Here is a 15079-nt window from a genome sequence, read left to right as displayed (position 1 = left end):
GAGAATGACCCTGAGGCTGCTGGGCCTCATGGCCTCCTGCATCCTACTGGTGGTTCATGCCAGATGGCATATGCGGGCTCTGCAGTGGGGCGTGAAGTTCCTGTGGGCGCTGCATCAGGGGAATCCTGATGTTGTCCAGATCGAGATCGGGGACTGCACGTCAGTGGCTCGTGAACCATGATTGGGTCTACGGCAGATCCCTCTCCCTTCCCCAACCAGAGTTCACAGTGGTGACAAATGCATCACTCCTGGGATGGGGAGGCCATGTGGGAGAGGCGGAGATCAGAGGCCTCTGGTCTCCGGCGGAGTCCGGGCTCCACATCAACCTTCTGGAGCTTCGAGCGATCCGTCTTGCACTGAAGGCATTCCTTCCTTCTGTCAGTGGAAGAGTAGTGCAGGTGTTCACAGACAACATCAGCGCCATGTTGTACTGCAACAAACAGGGTGGGTCTTAGCCTTTGGACATGGCTAGAACAACAGGGCATATCCCGGATGGTTCAAAACCTGACAGGTTCCCTGAACGCCAGGTTGTACGAACTCAGCCACTGGTGCATGATTGATCACAAATGGCATTTTAACCCGGAGGTGGTGTAAGGTCTCTTTCAGCAGTGGGGAGAGCCTTGGTTAGATCTATTGGCAACCGAAGGAACGTGCAATGTCAGCAGTTCTGCGCGTTGGAGTTTCCAAGGCGGCACTCGCTCGGTGACGTCTTTCTTCACGAGTAGAATTGTGGCCTCCTGTACGCCTTTTCACCTGTACCACTTCTACCCAGAGTGCTGAAGAATATCAAGCGCGACCAGGCCCAAGTCATTCTTGTGTATCCGGCCTCCACCTCCTTGCGTGGAGATTGAGAGGTGACAGTTGAGAGCTTTTGACCTTCCTCCCGAAGTCTGTAATGTCATCTTGGCAGGGAGGCGTCCCTCCACTGAAACAGTATATGCCTGTAGATGGAACACATTTGTGGCATGATGCACATCAAAGGCGATGGATCCCCTTTCTGCCCCTCTTTCAGAGGTTCTCCTCTTCATTCTATCTTTGGCCCAGCAGGGCTCTGCTCTAGCACTCTTACAGGCTATCTTTTGACCATTTCGGCCTTCCTTTGCCTTCCTGATCAGCCTTCTATTTTCAAGTCCCTGATTGTAAATAGATTTCTGAAGGGCATTACTCATCTCTTTCCTCCTTTCCTTTTATAATGCCCCAGTGGGACTTGAATCTTGTCCTTACTTCTCTTATGTGTGCTCTCTTACTTTAAAGACTTCTTTCCTGCTTGCCATCACCTCTGCTTGCAGGGTGAGTGAGCTTCAGGCTCTGTCTTCCAAGTCTCCCTTTCTTGCTGTTCATCCAGACATTGTGGTCCTTCGCACTAGGCCCTCTTTTCTGCCCAAAGTGGTTACCTCTTTCCACATATGTCAGACCATCACATTGCTCACCTTCTTCCTGCCCCCGCACCAAGGAGGAGTTGAGACTCCACCGTCTGGACCCAAAACATGTGCTGTCCTTCTACCTTGACTGCACTAAGGAATTCTGGGTAGACTATCAACTCTTCGTGGGTTATGTGGATGCCAAGAAATGTGGGGCTGTGCACAAACATACCATCCTGCAATGGGTTGACCTATGTATCAAGATCTGTTATTCTTTGGCAAAAAAGGAACCTTCAGTAGGACTGCGCGCCCACTCTACCAGGGCGATGGCATCTACTACTGTTCTGGGACGATGAGTTCCGCTGGTTGACATCTGCCAGGCAGCCTCATGGGCATCCCTGCACAGGTTCAAAAAACATTACTGCCTGGACAGCCAAGTCCAGGGAGACAGCTTCTTTTGCCGTTCTGTTCTCCAGTGCTTCCTGGTGTGAACTCTAATCGCAGACCCTCCACCAGGGCAGGCATTGCTGGGGTATCTATTCTAAGATAAGGAATCTATAACTACAGTCTCTTTCAGATGAACCAGTTACTTACCGTTGGTAACGATGTATCTGTATGAGACATATGTAGTTATAGATTCCTTACCACCCCACCCATCCTCCCCGTTCTGCAAACTGACATCAAGGGAAAGGGACTTTCTTCCAGGGCCCTAGTTTTGTGCACCAGGGGTCAGTGTCTTGCATGGCTCTGCGCTTCTGGTGTGGAAAGTTGTTTCAGAACAGACTTCAGCGCGTAGGGGCGGCATCCAAGTAGATACCGCAACGTCATCCCAGCGACCACGGAGACGACCGACGCCACATACGCCAAATCGCTAACCAAGGTAAGTAACTTGTTCGTCCTAATGAAAGGATGTCCTTGGGCAATTATGCAAACATAAGGAGATAATGGATGAAGTGGTGTAACTTTTTAGACACTCTCCTCCAGTCACAGATCTGGGTTGAATCCATTGTAGTTCTTTAGCTCACTGCGCCACCCCAGTTCAGACCGAGCCATTTGCAAATCAGTCTTTACCCTCTTCCTCATAGGAACAGTCCAGCCTGAACTGTCAAGCCAGGTCTTCCCTGGACCGGAAACAGGCATCCTGGGATCGGTTTTGGGTTAACACCTCATCAGCCAGGCTAGCTTGAATCCAGTGGCAAAGTGAGCAAGGGACCCAATTCTGGGCATACCCTGCCAACTAGGCATACAGGAATGTGTGCCATGTCAATTCTTAGATTTTGTTTGCATCAAAACACAGTCTGCAACGGCAGTGTGTATGTGTTTTGTCTCTGAGGGTGGAATAATACATGCTGCAGCCTTTGAAAACCCTCTCTGGTCGCAAGGCCCTTGGTACCACTGATACCTTTTTACAAGGGACTTACACGTGGGCCAGAGGAGATTTTGCCTCCAAAGCCTTCAAATACTCTTGACCGCTGATCTTATGTTTTAGATGTCTTTTTATTGGGAGGGATACACTTCCCTTGCCAGTTTCTCTAACATACCCCTTTTTCTCCTATCATTTAGCCAAAGTGTGTGCAATGAACAGGTAGCTCCTTTCTGAGTGAGAAGGTTCTGCCTTTTTATTTAATGGCCCTCAAGCCTGAGGTGGTTTTCCTCCAGTGTCAGAAGAATCAACAGCTCATTGCACTAAAAGGGACGTGTACTGCTGTTTATTTACTGTGACAGTTGTTTTCATAGTAGATGTTATGCTCTTGCTATACACTAGTATAAGCTGTTTTCTAGATTTGGGTTCTCAAGTTGAGGTCCTGTAGAATCTTTCCCCCTAAATATCACAATTCCCCAGGTCTTAAGATTCAAGTTGGAAATAATTTCAAAGACGATACATCGGTATGGCAAAAGTCGACAATAAGTTACCACTTTGCTGTTGATCACAATAGTTTACTAAATGCATTATGCTCTGTACAAAATCTTATAATCATTCCCTACTCTGTTGGTGTTACTTGGTTATGTATCTTGCTCCTCCAGTGATGGGGATATCTCTTTCACAACATATACCCTGAAAGTCAGCATGCAAGTTGTGCAAGGTGACCCTCAGAGATTGTAAAGCAAGTATAGCATCAACTATTCTGGTGCTCAATCTGATGCTTTTCTGTACTTCAAAGGTGACTTTGCAGCAGGGGTAGTACTACTATTTTAATTTTTCATTATACATAATAATGTAACTTCATTCAGGAGCAGCACATTTTGCAGTTCTTGTGAATGGTCTGAATTGATTAGTTTGATAAAGGAGAGTGCAAACAATATTCTGTTCCACTGCCACTCAAAGCAGATGTATCCTTATAGTAATTTGTTCTTTTCTACGTTCAGTGCCTTGTTTGAACTTATAAACTCTGTCTAGGCTTTTGTTGTGCAGAACTGAGAATTTTGGACTGAGAACTATGGAGAGCCCCCCTGATGTAAAATATCAGTGCAGTATTTCCATGGGTAGTGTGCCCATGTGTTATGTAGCTTTAATAAACAGCAAGTATTTTTACATTGTTCTGGTTGCAAAGTGTTGTGAATTCCAGTGTATTGTTCACTTTATACTAACACAACTACTTTTCCCATATCAGATTTTCTTTGATCCATTTATAGAAGAATATCAATGCTAACCATGGCATCTTATAGCTGACATCCCAGCTGGGACTTGTGAGAGGAAATGCATCTTCTGGATGCTCTGGAATATTTACTGCATTTATGAAATAATTATACTTCATATCCTTGTATGTTGGACATTATATTTTTTGTCACTTCATTTTTATCATTAATGTTATCTTTTGAGATGACTATGCAGTTAATTAGCCTGCCAGCCTCTTGTTACCAGCACTTCAAAAGTTGAGTACCAGCACTTCTCATCTTCTCAACAGGAAAGGCATAATTTTAGATGGATGGCGCAGGCACATTGTGAGAAAATTCCTTCCCTCACTGGGACCCTTGCGGCCAGTATGCCCCGCAGAGGGAGAAAGCAACAAAGCTGACATGGCACCCTGCCTGAGTGCCATGCCAGGTAGCACTGCCTGACAGTATAGGTAAGTCACACATCTAGCAGGCCTCACAGCCCTAAGGCAGGGTGCAATATACTCCAGGTAAGGGCATACCTGCCTGGGCAGATATTCCCCTACAATATTGGGCACCATTTCCCAATATTGTAAGGGCCAGTGAAGCCACAGAGTGTGCATGGGCCAGGAACTTTACAGCTCAAGTTCCAAAGCACCATAATAGCTTTACTGAATATAGGAGTGTTGGGTACCAACCTACTCCTCTCAATAAATCCACACTTATGCCAGTGTGGGATTTATTGGACCATTTACCAAGAGGGCAACTCAGAGGGCCCCCCTGAGTCCCTACCAACTCCTGTGTGGTCTCTGACTGGCTGCAGGCAGCCAGCCATCACCACACATGTTTCTGGACCGCTGAGAGCCGCTGCTCTCTCTAACCAGAAAAGATTCACATCCTGGGCAGAGGTGTCATGCCTCCTCCCCCAAGATGTGCTACCAGCAGATGGCAGCCCCTGGTTTACACAGCCAGTTTGGATGGCATAACCATCAGGAAAGTTCGAAAAGGTGTTAGGTGTGCCCACCTCTGTCAGCCCCACCCCTAAGGTGAAGGGAAGCAAAGTGAAGCACAACTTTCAGTGAACAACTTTCAGTGAAGATGGAGGGACCCCTCCAATCAATGCTCGGTCTATGCCCTCTCCCCTGGGAGGATGGCATAATAGAGGGTGTAGCCACCCCAGGTAAGGTGGCCATTGGCCCTCCCGTCTACTCCCGTAAAACGCCTCCTAGATTTAGTATTTAGGAGGCTCCCCCAGACCTGACCCTCAGATCTGTAATGACCTAAGTATAATGAATACGGCCCGGCAGAGAAGACTGAAGATGACGACTTCCTTGGCCCCAGCCCTACTGGCCTGTCTCCAGCTTCTGAAAATCTGCGGCCTGTCTTGCAGCCAGCAGCCTCTCAAATACAGGGAGGGCTGCTGCCTTGGACAAAGACTCCAATCTCCTGCGGAAAGCAGCCCTGTCCAAAAATAAACAAACTCCAAGAACCGCCACATCAAGGACCAACCGTTATCGATGCGACTTTGTGCTACAAAAGCACTCCAAGAACCGCTACAGTTGAGGACGACACTGGAGGTCGACATGACTCACTGCTAGACAGCTGCTAAACCCTATCCTGCTCATTGGTCCCGCTGACTGCGATGGTAAAGAGCATTGCCGGTATCGACCGCCTCTGCGAAGTTACCGAAATCCGCACCGTACGGGTGCCCCAGTCCCCTATGACTGACCCTGTACTCTGTGCGAGTCTGACCACCCAAAGACTGGGACTGTAAGTTGTATGCTTGCTTGATACATCCCTCAATTGATTTCCTCCACAGGATAATCTTGAACTGTTCTAAAATTGCAGTGGACTCTTACTCATGAAAAGTATCTTTACTTGAAATGTACCTACCTTAGCAACAAAGTCTTGGTCTTAAACTAAAAATACAAACCGAGTATAATTAAAAAAATTGATCTGGATCCCTTTCTTGAGTCGTGTGTTTATTATTGATCGTGTGCGTGCGATAAATGTCTTACACTCCTCTTTGTTAGACTTAAGGCCGGTTGCCCAAACTGCCACTAATAGAGCACTTTGATTTTAGCATTTAGCCCTTTACACATTTGGGGAACCCCTGGACTCTGTGCACAGTATTACCACCTGGGGGCAATATCATATACAGAGCCAGCTTCCTACGCAAGTCTCAGAAGAAAGCAGGCACTGTGTCACAAACAACCTTACTCGTTTCATTTTCTCTAGTTTCTTTCCATGGCATCTCTTTTCATACTTTTTCTGAGTTTCTAATCCCTAATCTCTCTCCTTATGACACTCTAGAGTCTCCCAAGTGTACTTGGCTGTGGATGATCGCCTCACCTCCCTGAAAAATGACACATTTTGCAAAACGAGGGAGGAGAAGATGGAAGATCTCTTTGCACAAAAAGAGGTATTTTGCCTGTTTTCTGTGTCATTTGTTAGATCCTAGGATTGGCAAGCAGTACCTTCTCTGCATTTGTTCTTCCATGTTGCTAATTTAGCTCCTTGCCTTTCCCCAGTTTCTCAATGATTTCACTGCAGTTGAATAGAGTACTTACACATACCATGCTTTCCAGTTGTCTGATTTGTCTTTGTTTCTTAAGCTTGTATATCTACCCTAGTATCAGTAAAACTAGGATGAAAATATTATATAGCTAATTGCTGTGGGATGATTGCCCTTTCCCGGTATGCCCTCGCTGCAGAGTGGAACATTTGTGCGATTCAAGAAACTTTTAGTCCCTATCAGATCGGGCAAGCAGAGATCCGATTTGGTAGGTGACATCTAATTAATGTTTGGTGTTTATCGTCTAAACACAATTCCAAGTCTGGTCACAAATGTTCACTCATGCACTCGAAGGAGCTCAAGGTGTGTGACCAAATTGTATGTGGCGTAGGTCCACAAGAAACTGAGCTGTTACTACTCCAGATCACCCTCCTTGGGGGAAGTTGAAGTTCAAGACTTCCAGACAAGAAGCATAACAAGCACTGCAAACAGGACTTGTTTTCCTTCACGACAATCTCATTTGCAGGCCAAGTCTAGTAGTCTGCAACTTTCTGATCTGACTCCAGCTTCTTCATAGTCTGAGCCCTTTCCTATCCTCAAAAAGATGAATTTTAAGTTGTCTGAGGCATCTTTCGATCTGCAGCACATTACAGCTTTCAGAGAGATCTAGCTGCATATTGTTAAGATGAATATGGCACATTACATCGCATGCGATACATCGCATGCCATTACAACACGGTTGTTACAATGACCGCGTTGTTTCATCGCATACCATTACAACGCAAGTTGTTACACCGACTTGCTGTAGGGGGCGCTGGATGTTGGAATAGTATAATTTACTATTCCAGCTCCAGTCTGTGCAACAGTAGGGAAGGTGTTGAATTTTAAATCCAACACCTTCTGCCCCCTACAGCAAGTTGTTGTAACGACTTGCATTGTAATGGTTTGCTATGTTTCCCTGTTAGGATGACTCGGCTGCCCTCTGTAGGGTCTTCAGACCCCACAAAGTTGGTGGACCTCCTAGCTACACTTCCACTGGTGGCTCCAGCCTCTGCTTCAGCTGTTCCTCCAATCTGCCTTCAGTGCTAGGTTTTGGTTTTACTTCTTTGACAAACCCTTCCCATGTGTCCATACATAAGTTCCATGAAGGATGAAGTGCTGAGCAGTGCATGAATGTTGGATGTATGTTTTGAGTATTAGCGGTACTGTACATGAAGGATACAGTTAATGTGCAGTTAAATGTATGCCCTGGGTGTAAGTGTGCCTATGAATGGTGCTGTACAGGAAGCATGCAGTGATTTGCTGTATACATGCACTTGGGTGTATGTGTGCCTGTGAATTAAGGATCCTTTGTTCCATTGTGGGAGACTTAGGCTTGCATTGTGAAACATGAGGAGAGGAAATAGACAAATCTCCCAGACAGCTTTGTGTATTGCTGCATTCCTGTAAGCTTGGTGGGGTACACACTGAAGAGGGGAGAGCCAGGCTTCCCTAGTACACCTTAAAGGGTGCCCTTTGGTTTAGTGAGTGGTCACAAGGAAGGGTCATGGGCACATCTCAGGAAGTAGATGGGACTGATAAGAGAATAATAAAGATTAGGGTTGGGGCCCTGGACTACCCTTTTGCTACACATATCAATGTAGCTGACATCCAGGTGTAAACTCTAGTCACTTCCAAGGCCTCTGTTGTGGGGTTATCAGCTTAAGAGTCACTCTTGCTGTGATAGACTGCTTTCAAGAGGAAGAGAGGGCAGAGGAGTGGGTACTTCAAAAGTAAGCAGACCCCTAACATGAACTTCAAAGACTCAGACTCCAATCACATTTGGTGTCTGGAAATGGACTATAAGAAAGGGAGCTTGAGACCCCAAAAATGCCATCTGCCAAGCAGACAGATGGGCTTTGTGAGGAGGGGTAGTTCAGCAAGACTTTTGCCTGTGAATAGGACTGAGGGCCAACGCTTTCTAGTCTCCCTCCTGGGTGAGGGGACATCACCCAGCGAATCTAAGACTTCCTGCCCTGGCGCGCCAGCGCATTTCAAGACCAGTGTGACCTCTGAGGAATTTGAGAATGTTGAAGGGAGTGAGGTCCAGTGGGGTACCCTGTCAAGAGGACTCCCTTTGTGAGGTATGAGGAGAGAGCTGCTGCAATGATCAGGCCATTGTTCCTGTGCAGGACGAAATTGGTGACCCTCGTATTCCAGAGGAGCCTGGGAAATATGTATGAGAAACAAGGAGTAAATGGCCTGTATGACGCTTCCTAGTATCGAGAGAGCCTTGAACCATTCCACAGCAAGTGTGTGGAGACACTGTCAGCCCAACTTCTCCTCCTACTATTGCCTTTTTACACAAAAAAACATAACTGGGCAGATTAAACTTTTGAAATCAGTTTTGGTAGACTGTAGTACCTTGCATAGCAGGGTGATAAAGGTACTAGCTGGCCATCCTTCGCAGCCTTCCACCCCATATGAAATTGTTAATAGCAAATTGAAATTGTTGAAACAGAGCTGTTGCCACTGGTAGTGAGACTGTTTGAAAGAGGTAAAATGAGGCAAGGTAATATGGCCATTTTAACCATGGCCACTCTACCCAGCCATGAGAAACGGCTTGCATTCCATCTTAACCTTTCGTGGAACTCTGAAATATTCATATATCTAAATCTGAAATATTCCTATATCTAAACACTCAGGTAAGAAACCAAATTATATGTCATTGGATGGGAACAAATCTGTTCAATTCAACTGTATTTTCCAGTTCATATTTAGAATGAGATCGTCCGGTTTAGGGATACTGATTTTTAAGCCTGAAACTCTGTGAAAAAGGTTTTTCTGATAGACATCTAACTGCATATTTCTAATTTTTAGAATGTTCTCAGGAACCAGACTTGACATGGTGTTTTTTCTTAGCAGTGCTTCTGAACTCCGGGAGGTGGCTATATGCGGCTCCCCAGTAACTGCAGCCCGACCTGAAAGTGATGAAGTGGAGCTGCATATAAGCGCCACACCTGGGCACTGACAAGTCTTTCTTTCCTCACCCTCGAGTGTAAATTAGGAACTCTGCTTCCACTTCTGTCACCCTCCAACAATTATAAACGTTCGATAGTGTGTTAGGGAATTATGTTCCCACTGAAAACATCAGGTTTCAAGCTGTGCCAAGATTGTAAAAAGCATATGTCGGGCAGAGAACACATCGCCAAACACAAAAAAAGATCACATTTGAATCACAGGTCCCACTCCTAGTTTAAGTCCCGATCTCAGTCCCAGTCATGCATTTCCTTCCACAAGAAGTCTGCTTGCCGCTCGAAGTCTAGCAGTAAGTTGTAGTACAAGTCCAATCTAAGCAGAACTTTAATAAGATGAATAGGAACCCACCCCCCAATTTGACATTGAACAGGAGGACCTGAAGGCGCCAAGATCAAAATTGCACCTCTTCTAAGACCACAGAATCTTAACACATTCTGCAGTTTGTCCCAAGGCACTCTGAGTTTCCCGGGCCGACATTGACTCAGCAACAGATGGTACCTTTAAAGGAAGCATGCTGCAAATGTGTAGTGCGGTTCAGCACTGTCTGCTTCTCCTTTTGGTCCATGGAGCTGCATAGGTCTCCTTTCAGAATACCACTGACAGGACCACCGTCAACGCTGTCTGTCCTATGGGACTTGCTACCAGACTTCTACCAACTCCGGTACAGATTTCCACATCGAAGTTGAGGTCTTTGCCAATTCCTGCAACACCAACACAGACTACGCCAGTAGCGATAGAAAGCAAGGTGCTGACACCTATCTAAAACCCCAAAACGGTGTTGGCCTGATCTAAGTTGATGTTGCACTAGGAGATCACTTATGGGCAACAAGTTGTCATATAATTTGATTCTAATCCCGCACCCCTGTCTTGATGCCACTTCGAGCAGAGATCCATTTTCTTTTAGACTCTGATGCAGTATACAAGCCACATATTTGCCCATCAGGCCACTGATGATGAGGAAAGAAATGGGCTGCTCCCCCTTTATTACACTGATTAGGCACCAAGCGTAGACTTGAAAAATGCGAGTGGCAAGTCCCGAAATAGAGCGTGGCTCACTACATTGGCCACCAACAGAAAAAAGTGCCTAGTTTGTACTGCTGATTCAGAGAAACTCCAGTTGTCCACCAGTGAGATGAAAACAAATGTTCTGACTGAGATTATCTAGAAAGAACCCATTTCATCTGAGCCTTGTCTGCCATTTAATGAATTCCTTACGGATACTGGTATGGCAGTTTGGACCTAACCATTTTCATGTTACTAAGTCTATCAACCTGTGACTTGGCAGCATAGACCAGCTCCCATTGATCCAGACTTTGTAACCAAACAGCCTACACTGTTGAGTCCGGTTTTTCAAACCTCAACAAGTAAGGTCAATCCAAACTCTTTTCTAACCAGTCTCCTGGTAGGGAATCCAAAAGAAGGAATGCTTAGGGAATAAATAAATATAGTTTAGCTTCGCCCTTAGGTCCATTAGTGCGGCTGGTGCACACTTGCATTGTGGGATATGAGAATCTAGGTCTTGCTGGTGATCCAGAAGACCCCAGGGCCTTGTTTGCCATGGAGGTAAATGACGGGCAGTTTGCAGTGAAATAAGTAATCTGGGCTGGCCAAAACACAATGTGATTACATTGGCAGAGATATTGGCACCAGTGTTGTGCTCAGCATGTATACACCTGGATGAGGTTAACTCCGTTTTCATATGACGTACATGCATCTTTACCGGATATGCCTTTTGATGGATCGAGACTCTGGAGAAAAGGCTGATTTGACTCTAGAATATTTCTAAGATAGTCATGCCACACCATTTTCCTTAAGATGATTGGCACTGGTGAAGCAATTTCCCCACTGGTTCAGAAAATTCAGAGGCTGCTTCAGAGGGCTAGCTTACAGGCAACACCAGGCCTCCCAACCGGTTATACAACAGCCAGCTCAGTCCTTACAAGGCCACGTATATATCCGGAATTTTTGTAAAGTGCAAACTAATCTCCCCTAAGGGTCTCATGGTGCTGGGTCCATCAAGGAGATTAAGTGAGCTATTTCCCAGAGTCACATGATGCTGAGCTGCCTCTGGCTCCTGGGATTGAACTGCAAGCCCTGTGCTTCGGAGTCTGCTGCTGTGCCCAATGCGCCACACCTCTTCCACTGGCACCGGCAGGAATCATACAGGCCAGCAGGGACTGAAGTCTTTGAATCATCCTTCTTTGCTGCAATAGCTACCAAGCCATTTTAGTTTGCGATTACTGACTCATGCCATGCAGGTAGTACAGATCCAACATGTCCTCTCCGGCTGGAGATCAGTCAGTTCAGACAGATGATATTATACAAAAGTGCTCTGCCATACTTTTCATTACCTTCCCACCCCACCTCTCTCCTACACCAGAGTAAATTTCAGAGGAGTATTTTGTAATTCTGATGTTGGAGGTCAATCTTTTACCTTCAAAGCATGCCATTGAAGGGGTACTAGACTCGAAGATGGGAGATGTGTGCTATTCGTGCTATTCCCTTGTTCCAAAGAAGATCATAGGCCTGAGGACTATTATGGATCTCCTCTGGTCAAATGCCTTTCTGCGGAAAGAGAACATTTCATAATGCTTATAGCTGGCTCACATCCTCTCTCATCTGAATCCAGGAGACTGAGTGGTATCCTTTGACTTTCAGGATGCCTATTTTACCTACAGACAATGCCCCCTGAACCCCTGACGTTGTTGGATTCAGTATCAAAGAGCCAAAGTACCACCTGAGCCCCACACAAAGGAACTCATTTATTGGAGCAATCTTGAACATGGCGTTCTTCTCGGCCTTTCATCCATCTCAGTGATTCAGGGATGTTTAAGATATATTTGCAAGTACTGTGTTTTGTGAGGACTGCCCTGGGGATCAGACTGGGCCTCAAAACTTTCATACCTTCCATCAAAGGTAGGCTGATCAAAGTTCTCATGAGCAACACAAATGCAATATGTTACAAGGGTCCCCAACCTCTCGTGAGATTTGTCTGTCAGTCCAAAGGTGAGCAACATCTGAATTGCAACAGAATATATATATTTATTATTTGACGTGCTATAAAAGGATTGAAACATCAGTTAGTATAGTAGTAAATGTATTGGAAATTGGGTTACTTGTTTACTTGGGTGAGAGCCCCAGACAAGTAACAACATCAATCCTAATCAGGGTATGGCAGAACCAAAATCCAAATTAACCTGTGCTCAACCACTTGGTAGCTTGGCTCAGAGCAGTCAGGCTTAACTTGGAGACAGTGTGTAAAGTATTTGTGCAAAACGTCAAACAGTACATCAGTGAAAACACAACATAACAAGATACCATACCAGGTTAGACAAATAGAGCTTAATTTAAGAAACAAAACAAGACCAAAATGGCAAGAATTCAATTAGTAGAAGCAGAAATATGTAATAACATATTTTTGTACAATAGCGCCAACAGGTCTAAAGCACCAACTGTAGATATCTGGTCACGCAAGACTGGGATAAAATCAAAAGTTCAGGTCGATCACGATGGAGCATGGGCTGGCTATAGAGATCCAGATAGGCCAGCTGAACAGAGTATCTGAAGTCCTGGTTTACGGAATGTGCGTGGATCCGGGTCAAAGATGCGTCATGCAGCTGAGGCGATGCATCAGTTCCCAGATGTGGCGAGGCTGCAGTGCTTGGTCCTATCTGATAGAGACTTCTTGCTGCAGATTCCTTACCTTTGAATTTCCCAGGCGTCAGGCTGGATCCGGAAACATTTTCTGAGCAATACACCTTGCACTCCACGTCAGGTTAACTTCAGCAAGATCCAAGTACACCGTGGCCAATGTTAAACAATTCCATCAAATCTGTGCAGACTAAGGAAGTAAATTGAGGGCATGCGGATCTGCCTTCTGGTCTGTAACTGAATAGAGTACAAAATGAGGGCATCTAAAACTACTAATGAGGTGTTGGCATATAAAGGTTAGTGTGTATAAGATCAGAGTAGGTTGACCTAATGTCATGATTGACATGGTGGTAATGCGGCTAGAGATTTTGACGTCTGCTGTCTTTGAGTTGTCAAATTAGTGAGCCAAGGAATGTGGGACTCCTGTTAAGATTTCCCAAATCCCAATGTAGCTTGTTGAGCCATAGAATAGTTCCATACCTGCAGTTGACCCTAAGTAAACAGAACCTCACAAATTTTTTGGTGTAGTCTGTCATATAATTTGCATTGTACACATTCCTGTTTTTATACTATTCTTCAGGCACAAGTTTGGACTTCGAAAATATAATGCAACATTGACACTGTTAGAGTAATAACTCCTACTTAAGTTTATGACATTAGTTCATAACTTGTTACTCTTCTGAAGCTGACTCTAAAACATATTCACTTTTCAAGCATTTCTAAGAAATATTTTTGCATCTGGTCATTAGGGCAACTTTAGGTGTCTCGACTGTCTGTTATATTTCCAAAATATTCTAACATAATATATTATTGGAACATTGTAGCTTCCCTTAAAGTGAGTGCTTGGTTACATCATGATTTAATCCTGTCACCGTCACAAACAATAATAAAAATAAAACGCATGGCACACCTGAAGGGCTTTTTAGTTAAAAAAAAAAAAAAAAAAAGCCACACACAACTTGTAATACAGCCGCATCAGTAATTTTTTTTATCTTTACATTTTTTAGTGCAAGCCCATGGCAGTCACGATTAGGGGATAGCATTTAGTCTGCACTTTTTGATTTAGTGGCATAGGTTTGCGATAAAAAAATCACAACACAAGCTTGCCAATGCTTGACCTATTATCTTGGCCAATGCTTATACTTTGTAGGTGTCATCTTAATGATGTCCCTTAATAACTCTGCTATTAATGTTAAGTAGCGAGAGAGAATATTAATGGATTCAGAAGTGAACTGTATTTTGTGTCTTGAGTTTTGACCCTTACACTGTGAATTACCATGCATGTTGTTCCATGTTTTTCATGGTAATGGCGGAAAGTAGGGTAAATGAGCGTTACCCTCAGAGTCAGTAATCAGTGTCATCTGGACGACTTCACACAACCAATGCTTTAGTGGTTACAAAAGAATATGCTGAAGGCCCAGCAGACACTGCTCTCCTCTGTGCTTATTCACTGAAAAGGAATGTGACTCCAAATGTATTTCCTGTCTGGATGTCCTTTTGCCTCCTTTAGCTTCCATTTTAACTGGTTTCAGTTGGAGGCAAGGATTCTCTAATGCTTTGCCCTTCTTTCCCAGTGCAGGACCTACTATTCCCATGTTGCTGCCTCATGTCATTTGACAACAGTCGTTGAATCATCCTATTATTCTAAGAGCCGATTGAACACCATTCGCCTACACTACTGCAGCTTTGTGGTCAGCATTAGCAAAAGTGTATCCGTAGCTTCGAATTTTACTGCTCCATGTCACATTCTTATTTATCTTGAGATTTTGATAATTAGACAGAATAGTTTAACACATTATGACTTTGCCGCTTAGCCTTTCGGATGTGGTGCTGAGAAGGAAGAAGGCAAAGGAGATTGTCTTCTAGACCTAATTGAATAATATGCCTGACACATGCCAAGCAGTGGTTGTTTAGGCAGAAGTTAATTTTACTGCAAAGT

The 15079-nt window shown here is 44.8% G+C and overlaps 1 protein-coding gene across 3 annotated transcripts in view; it reads left to right on the top strand.

Annotated features, from left to right (window-relative positions):
- Positions 1 to 15079, top strand: part of PIKFYVE (phosphoinositide kinase, FYVE-type zinc finger containing) — a 2037960-nt gene that overhangs the window by 1164515 nt on the left and 858366 nt on the right. For all 3 annotated transcript variants that reach the window (XM_085648834.1, XM_085648836.1, XM_085648835.1), the window contains one exon: positions 6270 to 6378. In XM_085648834.1, coding sequence (XP_085504960.1) covers positions 6270 to 6378 — 109 coding nt within the window. The remainder of the gene's footprint in view (positions 1 to 6269; positions 6379 to 15079) is intronic.

The sequence above is a fragment of the Triturus cristatus genome, chromosome 3_2 (assembly GCF_964204655.1).
Source record: "Triturus cristatus chromosome 3_2, aTriCri1.1, whole genome shotgun sequence".
In the NCBI taxonomy this organism is placed as follows: Eukaryota; Metazoa; Chordata; class Amphibia; order Caudata; family Salamandridae; genus Triturus; species Triturus cristatus.
Note: the sequence above shows the minus strand (reverse complement) of the source record. Positions and strands in the feature narration are given on the sequence as shown.